General features: G+C 35.8%; 1 protein-coding gene across 1 annotated transcript in view; it reads left to right on the top strand.

Moving 5' to 3' along the window:
- Positions 1 to 17,082, top strand: part of DNAH11 (dynein axonemal heavy chain 11) — a 372,580-nt gene that overhangs the window by 108,748 nt on the left and 246,750 nt on the right. The window contains exons 30-31 of the mRNA XM_050784822.1: positions 5,653 to 5,802; positions 8,611 to 8,844. Of these exons, the coding sequence (XP_050640779.1) occupies positions 5,653 to 5,802; positions 8,611 to 8,844 (384 nt within the window). The remainder of the gene's footprint in view (positions 1 to 5,652; positions 5,803 to 8,610; positions 8,845 to 17,082) is intronic.

Genomic DNA, 17,082 nt, shown 5'->3' on the forward strand with positions numbered 1-17,082 from the left:
ACAAGAGTTGTGCTTGCTTTGTTAAAATTTATTAAGTTGTACACACATGATGTTTTCCTGTTTTTCTGCATATGTATTCCAATTTCCAAATATTTAAAAAAGCCAGCATTTGTGTTGTGAACACATTTATACAAAATTATATAATTCATGCATGTAAACATTTTATGAAAGAAACACAAAGTCAATCCTATATGCACTGATGATACATGGATATGTTTAAGTTACAGTAGTAAGTGAAAAATCAAATTACAAAATATTATACTGTGATTTTATTTTTGGTAAAAGCAAATCTGAATTACGTAAGTAATTTCATGTTCATTATTGAAAGTTTGAAAAATATAGAAATACATTAAAAATGAGATTAATATACTCATTGCTATTTTTGAGTGATCATAGTTTTTTAAATGTGTCTGTGTTTGTGAGTTATAACATATATACTTAATCAAAATTGTAATATTCCTCTACCATTTGATGTTTTGTAGCTATAAGAGGTTTCATTTTATGAATGTGCCATACTGATTTAACTAGTTTCTAGAAGGCTTTTTTTTTTTTTTTTTTAGATTTCGTCTCTTAACCGTATTGCATGCCTATTTCCCTGTACCATGACCAAAACTGTTATTTAATTTTATTATTTTATTATTATGTTTTTCTCTGGAGATGGAGTTTCATTCTTGTCGCCCAGGCTGGAGTGCAGTGGTGCAATCTCAGCCCACTGCAACCTCTGCCTCCCGGGTTCAAGCGATTCTCCGCCTCAGCCTCCAGAGTAGGTGCGTGCCACCACACCCAGCAAATTTTTGTATTTTTAGTAGAGGTGGGGTTTCACCATATTGGCCAGGCTGGTCTCAAACTTCTGACCTCAGGTGATCCACCTGCCTCTGCCTCACAAAGTGCTGGGATTATAGGCGTGAGCCACCGCACCCGGCCCAAAACTGTTATTTAAAACACACACACACACACACACACACACACACATATATACAACCATTTACTATTTTGACACATTGACTTAAGTTTTTACACATGTAAAAATCATGGACTCACTTTATCTCATTCTAGAGAATATCATCCACAAAAGACCAGGGTTGTCCATATTTTGGTCATGATTTATATTGTTACAAATATTATTATTGTGAGTATTGCCATTATGAATAAATCAGTTAATGAAGACATATGAAGGAGTCCTAAGGTGCTCACCAGGCCAGGAGTGGCACTAGACTTGGTGTATATTTTATCCCATTTATAAGCAGCAGCTACATCTTTAGGTAGATAGGGCAAATACGAACTTAGATATAGGCAGAAAGCAAGCATTAAGGTTTGAGAATGTAATTGTAAGCTATTGTAATTTCATCTTTTTTCCCTTTGTTTTCTAAGTGAACAGTAGCTGTAAGTCATGAAGGTAGATTAACTGATCACTGTACCGGTATGCATTTTAAATTATAAAATTACCTAGTGATTAAGTATTTTCAGTTAGTTACAATTAGATAAATGTAAGTTCTTTTATTTCATAAGAGGTTCTCCCTGTGCACAGTTCTGATATTTATGAATTTCAGTTACTAAGGTTTGGTTAAATAACGCTAGTGCCCTGACAACACGGTTCACATTTCAGATACTACGGTATGTTAACTCTGAGTGATTGCATAAAGCACATACTTGATTACTAACTCTTCAGCCCACAGAAATCACTGCCTAAGTAACAGATGTGCATCATGATCAGTGACAGTCATGTCACATCTTTCTAATTCTGTCAGTGATCAGCCACTGTGCTGCTTTTACTCACTTCACACACAGGCAGCTAAGCTTGTAGTTAGTTCTATGATGAACCTACATGACATTTTTCATTAGTTAATGGACAGAAGGAAATAGTAACAAAGTTGGAAGTATAGCAAATAAATGAAAATTGATAATGCTAGAAGCAAAAATGGAATCAAATGTAGATGGGAGTCACAGAAGAGAGAGATGATGGGCAGTGACGACCGAACACCACTGGAGAGAGTGATATGCAGCCAGGGGAACTTAGTGAAGATAAACTTGGGAACATGAATGACAACAGTGGTTTTGACAAAAAGGATGAAAATGTACCAGAGAAAGTGATGCCAGCAAAAACAAACACATTAAATAAAACAAACCCCCCCCCAAACAACAAAAACTGACTTCACATTAAAGAGATTTACAAGAAATTTCATGACATTGAATGCTTGAAAGATAAAATGTTGATGGCCGGATACAAATTCAAAGGGAGTATGAGTTTGTCAAGGCAGAGAAAAGATGCTCGTTCTGGACCTTAAGTAGTAAGATGAGAAGGAGGCAAGTGCTATTCAAATAACTTAAGTTTTCTGCAGAGAAAACTGTTTAGTGTTTTAAAATGCAGTCGACAAAATATTTGTTGATGGTTTTTTTTGATCACCCTGTATGTTTATAACAAACAGAAGCTTTATATGTTTTGACAAAAATTTGTAAAGGTTGTTGTCCCATCATAGGTTACTCCCATTGATCATTCAGATTGCATAATGTGATTTCAGCCAGTGTGGTCATTTTTATGATTTTGTACTATTCTGCAAAGCCAGGACTAAGTGTATTCAATTTTTGCACTAATCTTTTAGAAACCTACTTAAAATACATGATGAGTTGTTGGTTCTTTTTAAAAAATGATTTGACGTGCTCATTTCCTTTCTCTATCAAAAGAGGGGCCTACGAAGTCTTCGTTTATTTATTTATTTTGAGATAGAGTTTTGCTGTTGTTGCCTAGGCTAGAGTATGGTGGTGCCTTCTCGGCTCACTGCAACCTCCGCCTCCCGGGTTCAAGTGATTCTCCTGCCTCAGCCTCCCAAGTAGCTGGTATTACAGGCATGCGCCACCATGCCCGGATAATTGTGTATTTGTAGTAGGAACGGGGTTTCACCGTGTTGGTCAGGCTGGTCTTGAACTCCTGACCTCAGGTGATAAACACGCCTTGGCCTCCCACAGTGCTGGGATTACAGGTATGTGCCACAGCACCCAGCCTAATTTATTCCTTTTAGTTGTAAAATGAAAGGCCTTTCCAAGCAGCTCACTGGGAAGAAGGAATTTTAATTTTGGGTTAACAAATACAAAGAGATCTCATTAAAAATAGAACAAATCTGAGGGCAACAGGGTCCACACTAGTTAAAAAAATAGTCTTGTTCCCTCAGAAAGTTTAAATAGAAGACAATACGAAAACATCTAACTTCAACTATGCCATATATAAGAAATAGGAGAACTCTGCCTAAGGTTTGTGTTTCCTGGTCATTGAGTTACTACAGAGCTAGAAGTTCTCAAAATTATTTTCTCACCCAAGCAATAATGTGTGAGGGTGTCTGATGGCTGAAGTCTCATTTATCCGAAGGCTTTTCAGTTGAATATTATCTAGGCCCATTACACAGTAGAAGCCATTCAACATCTGTGTACTTCCTGTCCACTTCAGCTGTGAGAGTGATTTATGAGATTATTGGAGACTTTCTCTATATTAATATCCTCTGGGTAATGTACAGGGATGGAGGAGAACAGAACTCAAGCTGTGATCAGGCAGCTACCACACTATCTGTGTTTAAAGTAAGCGAGAGTCTCAAAAACTCATCTATTTTAAACTCAGAGGACTTCTTGCTGTGATTTTCTTTGATACTAAAACTGCATGTACAGCAAAAATGAAAAGGCTGAAAGCTTCAAAGATTAAATCACCCTAAAGAAGTTCCTTACCAATATTGGTGTTGGTCTTGTCATGCGGAAAATTTAGGCAGGTTGCTATTGTTTCTAGAAGCTGCTATGGTATACTTACCATGTCCGGTTAAACTGCATTTCAAGAAAAGTTTGTTACAGCAATGGAGACTATATGCTTGGAAATGTTTTGTATTGCTTCACCCTATCTTCTGGTTATCAGCAGCTCATATTTTTTTCTGTTGAGGTAAAATTTAACATAAAATTAACTGTTTTAAGTATGCAATTCAATAGTATTTTGTACATTCACAGTGTCTTGCAACCACCTTTAATCTAATTCCAAAACATTTTTATCAAGCAGAAAGTAAAACCCCCTATCCATTAAGCAGTAGCTTCTCATACCCCTCCCTCCTGCCCCTAGCAGCCACCAATCTGCTGTCAGTATCTGTGGATTTATCTACTGTGGATATTTCATATAAATTGGATAATACAAGATATGACGTGTAGTATATTGTGACTGGTTTTCATTTAGCTTGTTTTCAAGGTTCATCCAAGTTGCAGCGTGTATCAGTAATATTCCTTTTAATGACTGAACAATATTCCATTGTATGGATATACCACATTTTGTTTATCCATTCATCATTTGATGGACATTTAGGTTGTTTCCACTTTTTGGCTATTGTGAATGATGCTTCAATGAGCAGAGATGTACAAATACCTGTTTGAGTTCCTATTTTCACCTCTATGAGTATATACCTAGGAGAGGAATTGCTGGATCATTGGTAATTCTGTTTAAGTTTTTGAGGAACCACAAAACTGTTTTCCACTTAGCAGCTTTTATTTGCACCATGATAACAAGGGAACATGTATTCCCATTTCTGATACTTCTTCTGGGCTGACCCCTGCCCTTGACTCAGTCTACCCCAAGAGAGATGATAGAGTAACTTCCCTGATTAGTAAAGTCTGTTCTCTTTTGTCCCCTTGGGTGTGAATTTACCTACGCAACACATGTCATTGTTTCCTTTCCTCCATGACAAAAACATAGGGCAGCGCTCCCCAGAGGAGGCTTGTTCTGGTCTGTACTAATGTAACGAGATGAATAAGTGTTGTACATGCTGGGATTGCGGTTGGAGGCCAGTTAGATTTTGTTCTTCAAACTGACTTCTGCAAAATAAATGCTAATATTTTGTCTTTCATCTGATCTTTGTTGTTGTTTTTTTTTTTCTTTCCCCAAATTGTCTGGAACCTGCATAGAGTTCAATGTACTATTTACTGGTTTTCTACTGGAGAATGCAAAACTTAGGATGTAAGAGGTTATGACACCAGAAGAACTTGATCTGTATAGGTGTGGCCTGGAATTATAGATTCAATGTCTAACTGCCACTTACTTTTATATGTCAACTTGGAGAATTTACTTAATATTTTAGTTTCAATTTCCTTATCAATGAAAAGGGGGAAATCCTACTCACCTTTCTTATGTACCAAGGATACTGTGGGGCTCACCAAAGTATCAAGGCAAGTGCATATTAACAGACAACCGCCCTCAAAAAAAAGTAAGATTCTTTCTAATTGACATTTTTCATTTCAGACACTTTAATAGCTTTTTCATAGTGTACACTAATGCTGTGAATTTGAATTTTTAAAATTTGACTACAGAAGGCCCAGCAGGATGCACGTCTACAGGAATACGGTAGAGATAGAGAAGTCAGTAATCCTCCAGTCATCAAGTAGAAAATAGATCACTTTTCATGGTAAGCATTCGTCAGCCAATATGTGATGGTTTGACCAGAGTGCCTGGCCACTTCTCCACCAAGATCCTTTCAAGCTCTGATATTTTAGAAGTAACTTTTATCTTGAGGGAAAACATTTTGAGAAAACTCTAACTCCAGAAAGTTTCATGACTTCATATTGCATCATCTCTAGATTATCAGAATACACCTACAGTAAGAAATGCTCTTATCTTTTCTAATATTCTCATTTTAGGTAACACATCACCTTGCCAAACTTTTCGACAGCATTGCAGATCTGCAGTTTGAAGACAATCAGGATGTCTCCGCACACAGGGCAGTTGGAATGTACAGCAAAGAAAAGGAGTATGTCCCATTCCAAGCCGAGTGTGAATGTGTGGGCCATGTAAGATTTGATTATGAGATTTTCCATGTTAGGGGAGTATTTTCAGCATACTCTTAGAAGGTTGAATTAAACAAGAAAAAAATTCAACTCAGGTCAAATCAGGCTCTGCTTAGTTTTGGGCTGGGAGGTTCCTTTTTACCTGTATCCCCTGTGACAGAGGGCTCTTCTGCCATGCATCCCAGTTTCTACTCATGTGGCTTTGGCACCCAGCAGGGTCTCAGAGATGCTAGGAATTGAACTAGACGGAAGCAACTGTCACAGATTGAATGAGTGACCCCAGAATTAGTGGCAAATGCAGCTCAGTGACTGAGTCTCCTACAAAGCGTATTCTGTTTTCACCACTGCTCAGAGAACAGAGAAGGGTTATAGTGAAGCAGCACCTTGCAATAAAGCTTGTTTTAAAGAGGCTTTGTGGTTCAGTAGTCCATTGTGAATGTTATAAATGGCTCCTCGTAAATACAGTTGATTGAGTCTAGCAAGCTGATGTCCTATACTCTAATTACCATGTGCACAGAATTAAGTTAGCATATTCTCTCCTCTCGCAGCCAAATACCTCAAAAATATTCTTAACAGTTATCCACAAGAATGGCTCATTATGATTTATGAAAGCATTTCTGGTGTTTTCATCTGATTTAGGGGAATTGCATCTTTTTATGATGATGATCGCATAGCTTGGGTTAATCCACAGAGTGACTGAAGGAATAGCGTCTATTGGAGAACCATTTGGGTTGTGGCAGGGGTTCCTTAAAGTATTTGCAGAAATGCGAGTTGCAACCTTGTTTTACAAGGGTTTTCTTTACTCCTTTCTGTTCCTTTTTAATATTGTACCAGAAAAATCCTGCCAAATGAAGGAGAAGCAGATGGTGGAATACTTTGATTAAAATATATTTTTTGATCTCTTGGGCTTTTTAGGATGATATTATAATGATTAGAAAAAGTTGCCATAAACTCTCTTGACAAAAGTGTGTTGCTGTCTGCTCCCTCCCAGCAAACTGCTCGCTGACTGGCATGATGCCCGGAGGGGGTAGTCCAATTGATGGATGTGTTTGTCACTAGCAGGAACCCTTGATATTGAAAGTTTTTATAGTGCTCTAATTTATTCTGTATAAGCAACTTATGCTAGAGACTTGTAAACATATACAAATTCACCCTCTAATTGCCTTCCTTTTATAAAAAGATGCTTTTAATTTGGTGCTTTTTTTTTGTATTTCTGCACTCTTTTAATTGGATTCCCCCCAATTTAGTCCATTAGTATATTCTTCAGCAAGTGTTGAATACCTACTGTGCGTCAGATGCTAGGTCAGGCTTTTGGGAGTTCAGAAATGGCCCTTGTCTTCGAGGAGCTCTTAGGCCCATTGAGAAAATGGATATGCACATAATAATGGAGGTAGCAATTGTTGTTATGGGGGTTGGTTGAGAAGTACCAAAAAGGGAAGGATCCAGCAAGCACCTCATCAGAGCTTAGTTCTCAAAGCATACTGAGTTAGGTTGTCATTGTTGGCACAGTCATCTGTACGTGAGCTGACATATTGACATATATGTGTGTTTGGTCTTCCCAATGGACTGCAGAGTTCTTGAGAACAGGTGGCCATGTGGAGGATGTGGATCCCAGGGTATCCAGGAGACGTACAATAATGACTGAATTAGTGAGGGAACTTGTTGCTTGGTGACATTAAGAGTTACCCTTAGTTATTAAGGCAGAGATACCAGATCCCATTGGTTAGATCAGAACAACCTGATCTAATTCGATTAATCTGAACTCCTGCTTGTTAACAAAGCACAGTTGTGAAGCCAGAGGGACGGCCCTTAAGAAGAGATACTGAGGCTGTTGCCAGGGCAGTGTTTCCTGTTTCTTTCAAGAGAGGAGGTTGTCAGCTTGTTAACCACATATTACTCCATCCCAATTCTCCAGAGGTTCTAGGAATGCTGCTGCTCTCTTCACAGGGGTGGAGGAAGAAATCAGTTGTATCATCTTAAGAATCTCATGTGATTCTTGGTATTTATTTATTATAGTCACTTTTTATTGCTATGGTCAATTATTTGCAAATAATATATGTATCCTTTTAATTATATGATATCCCAAGGAAACAAAACCTGGATTAATATAACAAAATACATTTGACAGGATGGAAAACTGGCTAAGTTGTATTTGTGGGAGCAAAGTAAGCTTCAATTAAAAAAAAAAAAGATTAAGTTTGACAAGTCAGCAGTTGTTCTATCTCTCATACTCTCCTGTGGTCTAATTTCTGACAAGTGTGAAGATTAGAACCAGTAGGGAATATAATTAAGGTACTTGCTGAAAACATTTTATCTTAAAACTATGAATTATGAAGATTTTAGAGAAGAGTTCAGTAGATTTAAAAATTAATAGGAAAAAAATTTAACTGAATTTGTATTATTAAAGCTCTAGAATATGACTCATACCTCTACAGGTGTCTGTGACATTTGGTTTCTGAAAACACTGTGTGTTACCAGAGGGGAATCTTGGTCTAGAACCTCCTTGCTTTCAAAGCTGAGAAATGAGTAATGGAGAACCCCTTTTCTGTTTAAGCTGTTGAAAGTTGTTAGCCAGCTGGTGGGTAAAGTAAGATGAGCATTATTCCTGGGAGAAGACAGGTTCATGTAGGAGAAAGATTTCACCATCAGTTCACTTTCCTCTATGAGTTATCCCTCTTGCAGTTTTCTACCTGGGTTTAAAATGAATCCACCTGGGGCATTACCCGCTGCATGGCCTTAGAGCCAGTAGGAGGATGAAATTATCCTTCCGTAGTTAATCCTGTGTTATAACATTTCAACTTGCTTCCAAAGGTGGAAACATGGCTTCTGCAACTTGAACAGACTATGCAAGACACAGTGCGTCATTCTATCACAGAAGCCATAGTGGCCTATGAGGAAAAACCTAGGGAACTGTGGATTTTTGATTTCCCGGCTCAAGTTGCACTAACCAGCTCACAAATATGGTGGACCACAGATGTAGGAATAGCCTTCAGTAGACTGGAAGAAGGCTACGAAACAGCCCTGAAGGATTTCCATAAAAAACAGGTATTTTATAGATTTGTGATTTTGAGACATAAAGGAACTTCAAGATGTAAGCTTGCTTCATTCATTCTTTTAGTCATTCATTTACAGAGTGTCTTCTGTGTGCAAAATACTATGCTGGGAAGATTTTAGCAATCAGTTGTTAAATCATTTTTTACCTTTGTGGTATCCTTCTAAATTTCTATATGGGTTTTTAAAAAGTACATCATGTCTATTGTCTTCTAAGACTCTAGGATAGCACTCATCCTAGATACTGTACATACTTATTTCCTTCTCTGTAAGACTCTCCAACTAGGCAGATCATGTATTTATTAGAAAACATGTGCATGATTTGCATTATTCAAAATGATGGAGGGTGGCTTAGCAAGAGCAAATATTTTCATGGGCTTTGGTTTTCTGTTAATTTTAAATTACAGATGAGAACTTTGAAAAATAATCTGTTTTGAATTCTGTTGATCCCAGTTACCCTGTGACCTTTCCTTAAGTCTTTCATCTTACTATGTGCTGTGAGCTAGATAACAGTTCAGAGATGTAGTCTTTCTTTGAGCTTATAGAATCAGAGTATATTAGGCTTGAAAAGGAGTTTAAGTATTAGTTCGTCTACTCTTCTGGTTATCAGTGGATAAAATCTGAATCCAGAAATATGAAGTGGCTTTCCCAATGTTGCACAGTTTATAAGTAAACCTGGTAGGATTGCACCCTCTTCCTGGTACTGAGTTAAAATGCTTCCCAATGTTCCTCATCACCCCTTTTCTGCCTTAGCAGTACTTTTACTTCAATACCTTAAGAATCAAATGGATTTAGATAGCGAGTGATCCTTGTATTGTTAACACATTTGAAGATTCAAGTGTAGATTATTCCTTTTAATTTTGCTCTTTCAATCTTGCATAGTGACCACCCAGCTTATTTATAATACTAAAGAAGTTTTTGTACCACTTACTTTTGGAGAAAAAGAAATTCTTGATTTTACACTCTTAGGAAGATAAGGTAATGGTTTCTGTTTAATAGACTTGAAGTTACAGGATTCAATTTAAAGAAGTGGCTGGTTTCTTCCTAGGGTGCCATCTTTGCAATTCTAGTAACTGCCACTTGGTTGCTGAAGCTGAGTAGTTAAATTTTTTTTTCATGGACATAAATAACTGAGATAATTAAATGCAATTCTATTATGCCTTTCTTATAAAATAGCCTCTGGTTAATTTATTGATATTTATGCTTTTATTATGACCATTTACATTATGCATTTAAGGACATTTAAAAATACTTGGTTAAAATAATATCCTCTTTTAAATTTCAGCTATTATCAATCATTGCTCAAACTTAAATCTTTCTATAAGCATATTCCTACTTATTTTACTCTGTTATTTTTCTCTTAACTCTTATCTCCAACTTGTCTTTTTTTGTTGCTATTTTATTGCTTATAAGGTTAAATGATGTTTTATGGGTATTATTTATGTCAGCTTTATTTTTATTTTATGGTTTCTTTGTTATTGTTTGCTGTTAAAGATGATAAAGCAAAAATAGTCACAGAAAATGAAAAGAAGGGACATAACATTTAAACAACATCCATAAATTCATTTTCAGGAGAAAAATTATTAACATTTTGGCATGCAAACATCAAAAGTTTTTTCTCTATTTACTGTTTATCTTTATCTGTATTTCCCTATGTATGTATAGACATCCCTATTTATAGGTATAAACATGTGTAAATCTCTAGCTATTTATATATTAGTGTAGTTATTTATGTAGCTATGTATCTGTGTCTATAGATATACATTTTTAAAAATTCTTTTACATTCCATACATTTATTTGATTACTGTATATTTTCACTCAATATATTATCTACATTTTTTCTTGTCATAAATATACATCGATCCACACTAAAAGTGACTGAATATTATTTCTTTATATAGGTATACCAGAATTCATTTTCTTTCTTCTCCTTTCTTTCGGTTTACTCTGGTTCTCTAACTTCTTATCAGGCACTGTTCTAGGTTCTGTGGTTCTAGCAGTGATGTTCCTCCACTCAGACACTTACATTCTAATTAATTGTTAATAGATCTTACGTCTCTCCTCAAGAATCTTAGGATCATTTACTCTCTTCTCCATCCCCATCTTACATGCAGTCATTTAAACCTTATTTTTAAAAATTTATCCATTAATTAGGGTGGGAGTGGTATTATTTCAGATCTTAATTAGATTCACCAACATATTTACCAATGACTTTGCTCACTTTCTATTTATTTTTCACCTGATTCCCTTTTGCTCTCTTCTTTCTATAGAATATATTTTAGCAGTTTGTGTAGTGATGAATTGTTACAGGAAAATTTCTGGTTCCTTGTCTTTATTTTGACGTCCTTTTTAATAATGTAGCTGGGTATATAATTCTAAGTTGATAATTTTTTTAATACCTTAAAAATATTTTTCCATTTATCTTATGGCTTTTATTGTTGTTATTATAAAATCTTATGTCATTCAAAGTATTTTTCCACTATAAGCTGTCTGTCTTGTTTTGGGATAATTTTAAGATTTCTTTCTTTTTGTGGTTCTGATAAAACTTTTTTTCCTTGTAGCATATGATCAAGAAGAAAGAGGAATCCAGGGCCAGATTAAGTAGGCTCAAATCTCAGCTTCTACTATTTATTAGCTGTGTGACTATGGACAAGCTATTTAACTACTCTGTGCCTTAGTTTCATCATCTGCAAAACACGGACAATGACAGTACTTGCATCATAGGATCATTAGAAGGATTACTTAGTTAGTATATGGAAAATAATTTTTTTTTTTGAGACAGAGTTTCACTCACTCTTGTTGCCCAGTTTGGAGTCCAATGGTGTAATCTCGACTCGCTACAACCTCAGCCTCCCAGGTTCAAGCAATTCTCCTGCCCCAACCTCCTGAGTAGCTGAGATTACAGGCACCTGCCACTATGCTCAGCTAATTTTTGTATTTTTAGTAGAGACAGGGTTTCACTGTGTTTGCCAGGCTGGTCTCGAACTCCTGACCTCAGATGATCCACCTGCCTCAGCCTCCCAAAGTGCTGGGATTATAGATGTGAGCCACCGTGCCCAGCCAAATACTATTTTTAAATAGTGTTGATGTGCTATATAAGGACTGGCTATTGCTGCTGTTGTTAATGCTATGATAATAATGACGATGGTGTCCAGTGTGATACACAACTCATTTAATAGATTTTTCTTAGTAATTTGTAATAAAAGTTTTCAAACATACAGAAAAGCTGAAAGAATTTTGTAACATGTAGATTCTATAATTAGATTCTATAATTACTATCTTGTTTTATTTTCTTTATCACATGTCATTTATCAAACCCTATAACCATCCATCAATTCATTTTGTATCTGTGAATCATTTCAAAGGAAGTTACAGATACCATAATCTTTACCCCTAAATATTTCATTATTTAAAATTTTACATTTTAATTGAAAGGTAAACACCATGTATATTTATGGGTACACATAATGTTTTGATATCTGTATGTATCATGGAATGCCTAAATCAGGGTATTTAACATATGCATTACCTCACATACTTTTTTGTGTGGTATGTTTAAAGGTACTTTCTTAGCACTTTTCAAAAATATGTTATTTTGTTACTAACTGAGGTAATCGTGATGTACAATAGACCTCTTGAACTTACTCCTCCCATCTGAAATTTTGTGTCCTTTGACTAATCTCTCCCCAGACCTTCTACCCCTCAGCCTCTGGTAACCACTATTTTGCTGTTTATATAAATTGGACTTTCTCATTTAAAATTTTTAAAAATTTTATTGGCATAAATGTATGAAGTATAAGTGCAATCTTGCTACCTGCATTGAATTTGTAATGGTGAATTTAAGGCTTTTAGGGTATCTTTCATCTGAACAATGTATACTGTGTCCTTTAATCTCTCATCATCCACTCCTTACCACCCCCTAACGATTCCCAGTCTCCATTATCTATCATTCCACACTCAATATCCACGTGTACACATCGTTTAGCTCCCACTTATAAGTGAGAACATGTGATATTTGTCTATGTCTCACTTGTTTCATTGAAGATAATGACCTCTAGTTCCATCCATGTTGCTACAAAAGACGTGATTTTATTCTTTTTTATGATGGAGTAGTAGTCCATTGTGTATATATGTCACATTTTCTTTTTCCATTCATCCATTGATGGCCACTTAGGTTGATTCCATAACTTTGCTATTGTAAATAGTGTTACAATAAACGTAGGAGTGCAGATATCTTTTTGATGCAATGACTTATCTTCCATTCAGTAGATACTTGGTAATGGAATTGCTGGGTCAAATGCTAGTTCTATTATTAGTTCTTTGAGATATCTCCGTACTGTTTTCCACAGGGCTTGTACTGATTTATGTTCTCACCAAGAGTGTATAAGAGTTCCCTTTTTTCTGCATCCTAACCAACATCTGTGTTGTTGTCATTGTTGGTCTTTTTAATAGCCATTCTGTCTGTTATAATATCTCATTGTGGTTTCAATTTGCGTTTCCCTGATGATTAGGGATGTTGAGCATTTTTTCGTGTGTCCTTTGGTTTTTGTATATCTTCTTTTGAAAAATGTCTATTTATGGAGTTTGGCATTTTTATATTCCACATAAAAGTGAGATCATACAGTATTTGTTTTTCTATGCCTGGCTTATTTCAATTGACATAATGTCTTCCTGGTTGTCACAAAATGACAGGATTTCCTTTTTTTATAAAAGGTGGAATAATATTTCATTGTGCATATTTACCGTATTTTCTTTATTCATCCATTGATGGACACCTAGGTTGATTCCATAGCTTGGTTATTCTGAATAATGCTGAAGAGATACAGACATCTCTTCAACATATTGATTTCAGTTCTCTGGTATGTGTCTTTATTAGTCAGATTGCTGGATCATATGGTAATTCTATTTTTAATTTTTTGAGGAAACTTTATGCTATTTTTCATAATGGCTACACTAACTTACATTCCCACCAACAGTGTACAAGGATTCCCTTTTCAAACACTTCAGTTTACATACCCAATTCTTCAGTTTAAGTTCAGTTATTATATCTCAGTTTCCCAAAGTTGGTTTTTATGTTTGTTTTTTTTGTTTGTTTTTTGTTTTGCTTCTTTAAAAATCAATTTTATGATGACCTATCTTGTCATTGTGGTTTCTATTCTTTAATCTCATTAATTATTTTAAAAAGATGTTTAATAGTTTTACTTAGATTGTTCTACTAGCTCTAGTTCTGAGGCTGGATCTCCTGTTAAATTTGATTGTTTTTTAATGTTCATTTTTAAAGGTTATCTTTATGTTTGTTTTTTTTTTTCTGTAGGAATTTTCTTCCCTAAATTGAGCAAATATCCTTACAGTGTATCTCCCCTCCCCCGGCCCCGCAATTCTTTCAAGTCTCTATAGATCTCGTAAGTTCTGGATGATGATGATTGGTTAGGATTACGATTGAGATTGAGATTATGATTGAGACAGTCTTGCTCTTTTTCCTGGGCTGGAGTTCAGTGGAGTGATCATGGTTCACTGCAGCCTCAAACTGCAGCTCAAGCTAACCTTCCACCTCCTAGCTCATGTTCCTGAATAGCTAGGACCACAGGTGCATACTACCACACCTAGCTAATTTTTGTTTTTTTCTTGTAGAGAGGTGGTCTAACTATGTTGACCAGGCTGGTTTTAAACCCCAGACCTCAAGCTGTCCTCCCACCCCAGTCTCTCAAAGTGCTGGGATTACAGGCGTGAGCCACTGCCTTGGCCGGTTGTAGATTAATTTTGCAGTTACTCAGTTTAGGATTTTCTGATCACATTAGCAGGGTTAATTTGGATGCCAGAGCTTCACATGGTATAAACGTGAGATTTTGATTTCTTTTAAGAGATTTTTTCTGGTCCAAAGCCTCCAGATACTTCCAGCTTTCATGTTGCTTCTTGAGCTGACAGGTAGAGTTTTTCTAGAATTGTAACACTTTCAGTATCTCAACTTTATGTTCAACGTCTCAGTTCCAACTTTCTGCCTTGCTCGAGGGAGTATGAGAGGCACAACTGAAATGGGAACATTTCTGTTCCCATGTGGCAGTTTAAACCTCAGCTTCGGATATTTGGCTCTCTATACAAATTCTTTGAGCTGCCATGGCATTCACTTATCAACCTCATCATACCTCTTCACTTTGAGGCCCGTTCCTGTTGTCAGGAAGGGATCAATCTCCTTTCTCTCTCTCTCTCTCTCTCTCATTCACTCACTCACTCACTCACTCACTCTCTCACTCACTCATTCTCTCTTCCCCTCCCTCCCTCCCTCTCACTCCCTCTCACTCTCTCTCTCTCACTCCACTATTGACCACTCCCCCTTTTTCTCTCTCCTCTCCCTTTCCACCTTTCTCATGTTTGGCTATGTACTTTAGGTATGTTCTGTTTTATTTAATATTTCTGTGTTAACAAATTGTCCATGTTCATTTAATCTAATATATTGCAATACCACGTATTATGATTATTATTATTGTTGATAATACTGGCTAGTTGGGTTGCTTTTTCATTTTTGGTTATCGTTAATAATACTGCAAGGAAGAGCCTTGTATAGACATGTCACATGCATTTTTATTTATTCAGGATAAATTTCTAGATGTCAAATTGCTAGATCAAAGCCTTTGCAAGATAGTGCCAAATTTACTTTCCCAATATCAGTGTATAAGAAGTGTCCACTCCTTCCCCTGTCAGCAACATTGGACTGGTTCTTTTTTTTCTTCTCATTCTTATAAAGGTATTCATATCCCAGTAGCTTTGGCTTGTTCAACTAACTCATGGAATTTAGTGTTTGTCTCTTAACATCTTTTAAAAGTTTTCTACTTTGTTCAAAAGTTATACAGTGCTTCTTTTTTCATGTTGGATGAGAAGTAGAGAAAGGGGATGATTTGTGAAGAAAGCATTTATCCACGTAATTATAAAACACTTCTCGCATGAATTGAAGTGTTTGACAGACCAGACAAACAGATGCCTTTACTACAGTGTTTCAGTTTTGTGACTGGCACTAACATGTATATTACAGAAGCTAACATTTGAATTCTACTAAAGCTGTGGTTTGGGTCATGAGAAATGTTTGCATCTAAGTTGAAACCTTTTCCGTTTTCTTCCTTTCAAAATGAATGTAACCATCTGCTGGAGTGTACTTTTAATTAAAATTATTCTTACTAATACTGCAAGCAGTTTGTTTAATGAGCTTTAGTCATTTAAAATAACTTAATTTTAAAACTTGTATCAGAGTTGTATATAATTGATGATTATAAGTAATTCCTTTCCTTGGTTATCCCAAATTGTAGTGAGATAAATAAACCAAGGTAATAATTTTAAACTCTATTTCCCCCTGGATCTATGGTGATTGCATATTAGTATTGCGATTAAAAGCAAAAATACTGCATTTTGAATATATATCGATCATATATATATATATATATATATACACACACACACACACACACACTGCCTTGTCAGAGTCTTTGAAAAATGTGGCAAGTATGATCAATTTAATTTCTCAGATTTGAAGGTTCCTTGGTGAAAGCGTTTTGTTTTGGAGGCTTGGGATATGGTAAGAAAGTTTCTCTACTCCACTTTTATTGTTGAGCTGTGTGAAAATCATCAAAAGAGAGATAGAAGTGTTTTAAACTTGAAAAAATTAATATCTGTAGTGTGCAGGGACATTACCCAGAGACTTTTGCTAAGAACTCATGATAAATAATATAAAACTTTTCTCATTAACCATCCTCTCCCTCTCAACAAAACTCAGAAATACCAGTATACATATAAGAAAGAGACCCTCATTTTGCTGCTGAAAGCCAATTTTTGGCCTCACTTTTAGTTGCTAAGAAATTCTTTTAAAAAATTTGGATACAATATTGCTAGCATTCTTATCTTGTTTCAGCCCTATTACTGAATAGAGAGGCCTGTCAAGCCTGGAGCTACGAAGTGTATACTGGACACAAGTATTTTTTTTTTTTTTGACCTTTATATAACAACATGATCTGATATCTTTATGCTTTATAATCCAGCAGTAACTCACAAGATCATGAGTAGAGCACATACTCCCTACCTCCCCTCTCATCAAATATTACATTGAATGACAGGTAAGGTATATGAAAAAAAATCATATTGTTCCTAGAAATACAGGAATATATGATTTGAGGAATGCCAGGAACATATGAAATTGATTTGATAGCTGACTAAGAACAGAGAAAATCAGTCCAAACCTATAAAAA

This window comes from Macaca thibetana, chromosome 3 (assembly GCF_024542745.1).
Source record: "Macaca thibetana thibetana isolate TM-01 chromosome 3, ASM2454274v1, whole genome shotgun sequence".
NCBI lineage: Eukaryota > Metazoa > Chordata > Mammalia > Primates > Cercopithecidae > Macaca > Macaca thibetana.